This window comes from Cystoisospora suis (genome assembly GCF_002600585.1).
Source record: "Cystoisospora suis strain Wien I chromosome Unknown contig_11516, whole genome shotgun sequence".
Classification (NCBI taxonomy): Eukaryota; Apicomplexa; class Conoidasida; order Eucoccidiorida; family Sarcocystidae; genus Cystoisospora; species Cystoisospora suis.
In genome coordinates this window covers 1-1,589 of record NW_027164282.1, presented here as the reverse complement: position 1 = coordinate 1,589, position 1,589 = coordinate 1, and the positions used below count along the sequence as shown (strand labels likewise).

Below are 1,589 nucleotides of genomic sequence, written 5' to 3'. Positions count from 1 at the left end.
TACCGATCTCGTGAATAGCTCCAGTGTAGTCAAATCCAAAGTTTCTAGAAAAGAAGGTATCAGGAGACGCCTCATAAGCTCGGCTTATCTACGAAGACAACAGACAAGGGAAAATAGAAAGAAAGATAGACGTCGTTGCATGCATCAGAAGGACGTGCAAACGTTGAGCCCTTAATAGAAGAGAGAATTTCAGAGAAGACAAGAAGAAGAGAACAAGAAGCAGATGAGGAGGAAGAGAAAGAATAAGTAAAGCTTCTTTCGCATGCTTCAGCATCTTGACCCTATGCCTTGAAAATTCATCCAGTTTCCTGCATTATATAAAGAAATCTACTCACATATACATATATATATATATACATATCTATATATATATCTATATAGAGAGAGATAGTTGGATAGAGTATAGAAAGGGAGAGGAAGAGAAGCAAGGATAGAGAGAGGAAGAGAGATGCAGTTCGATAGAGTATGGGCTAGGTAGATATGTCTAGTAAGATGACGGTGTGTCCGTGAATGAAGATGGGGGCGTCTCTCTATGATTGAAGTGTCTATACACTTCAGCCCCGTCTTGATCTCTTCCTACTCTCTCTCTCTCTCTGTCTTTCGCACCATGAAACACTTTTGTAAGTTGCGCCTTCGCAAAGCCTTTTAGCATCATAGCTATGGCTCTCCCTCTCATTGGAGTGTATGTACACCTAAACTGTATCTTCTACTCTTGAACCAGGCAACCTCTCTACCTTGTATGTCTATCGTGAAGCACATACTTGAGGAGATTCCCAAGCATAAAGAAAGAGGAAGTAGTTATCTCTCGAACCACCCCTCATCATGTATGTACGTTGCGTGGTATACACAAGAAAGAATAGACACCTAGGTAGACTAAACATAGAGAGACACATGAAGATAGACAGATAGATAACTAGATAGAGAGGTAGATCGAATCATATGAAATACATGTCTAGAGAGAGTTACTCCTCTCTTCTTTTCTACATATGTTGAGAGATGCCGTCTGCACGGAGAAATCTGAAGAGAGATAGAAACATAGGAGTGATCGATAAAGATCGATAGATGTTTAAGCTAGAAACGCCCTTTATGAGCCTCTCCTTCTTCTTCTTCTCCTTCTTCTTCTCACCTGTGTGAGAGTGGTGTATCCATCAGGGTTGTAGACATCGACGAGAACCAAACGGCCTCGTTGCAGACACGGCTCTTCCTGTCTTAATTTTCTTCTCTCCTCGTAGTGTTTGTGGATCTTCTTCAAATCAAAGCCTAAGTCAAAGAAAGAAGAAGAAAGGATAGAGAGAGATAAAAAGCCCCAACTCCGTAATACACTCACCCACGCATTCCACTGCCACCCCTCTTGCAAGTGAGAAAGAAGATCTTCTCTCATCCCTCTCTCTTCATCTCTACGTACATCTTCCAGCTGGCTTCGACAACCCCGCCATGGCTATGTCTCGATCCCTATAGAACTTCTTCTCTCCTTCTATCGAGCCTCCCCCACCCCCAGAGCCTTCCCGTCAGGTAGGTGCCATCACGCTCTCTCATTCCTCTCACAGCACTTCTTCACCTCATTATCGTTCTTCTTCTTCCTTTTCTGA

General features: G+C 42.8%; 1 protein-coding gene across 1 annotated transcript; it reads right to left on the bottom strand.

The window, feature by feature from the left end:
• Window positions 1–4: 4 nt before the first annotated feature.
• On the bottom strand, window positions 5–1,258 carry CSUI_011416 (glycogen; the record flags this gene model as incomplete). The annotated part of the gene is made up of 2 exons (XM_068071514.1): window positions 5–88; window positions 1,127–1,258. Coding segments are annotated over 2 exons (216 nt in total), but the record flags the coding sequence as incomplete, so codon positions are not given.
• Between the last annotated feature and the right edge of the window lie 331 nt (window positions 1,259–1,589).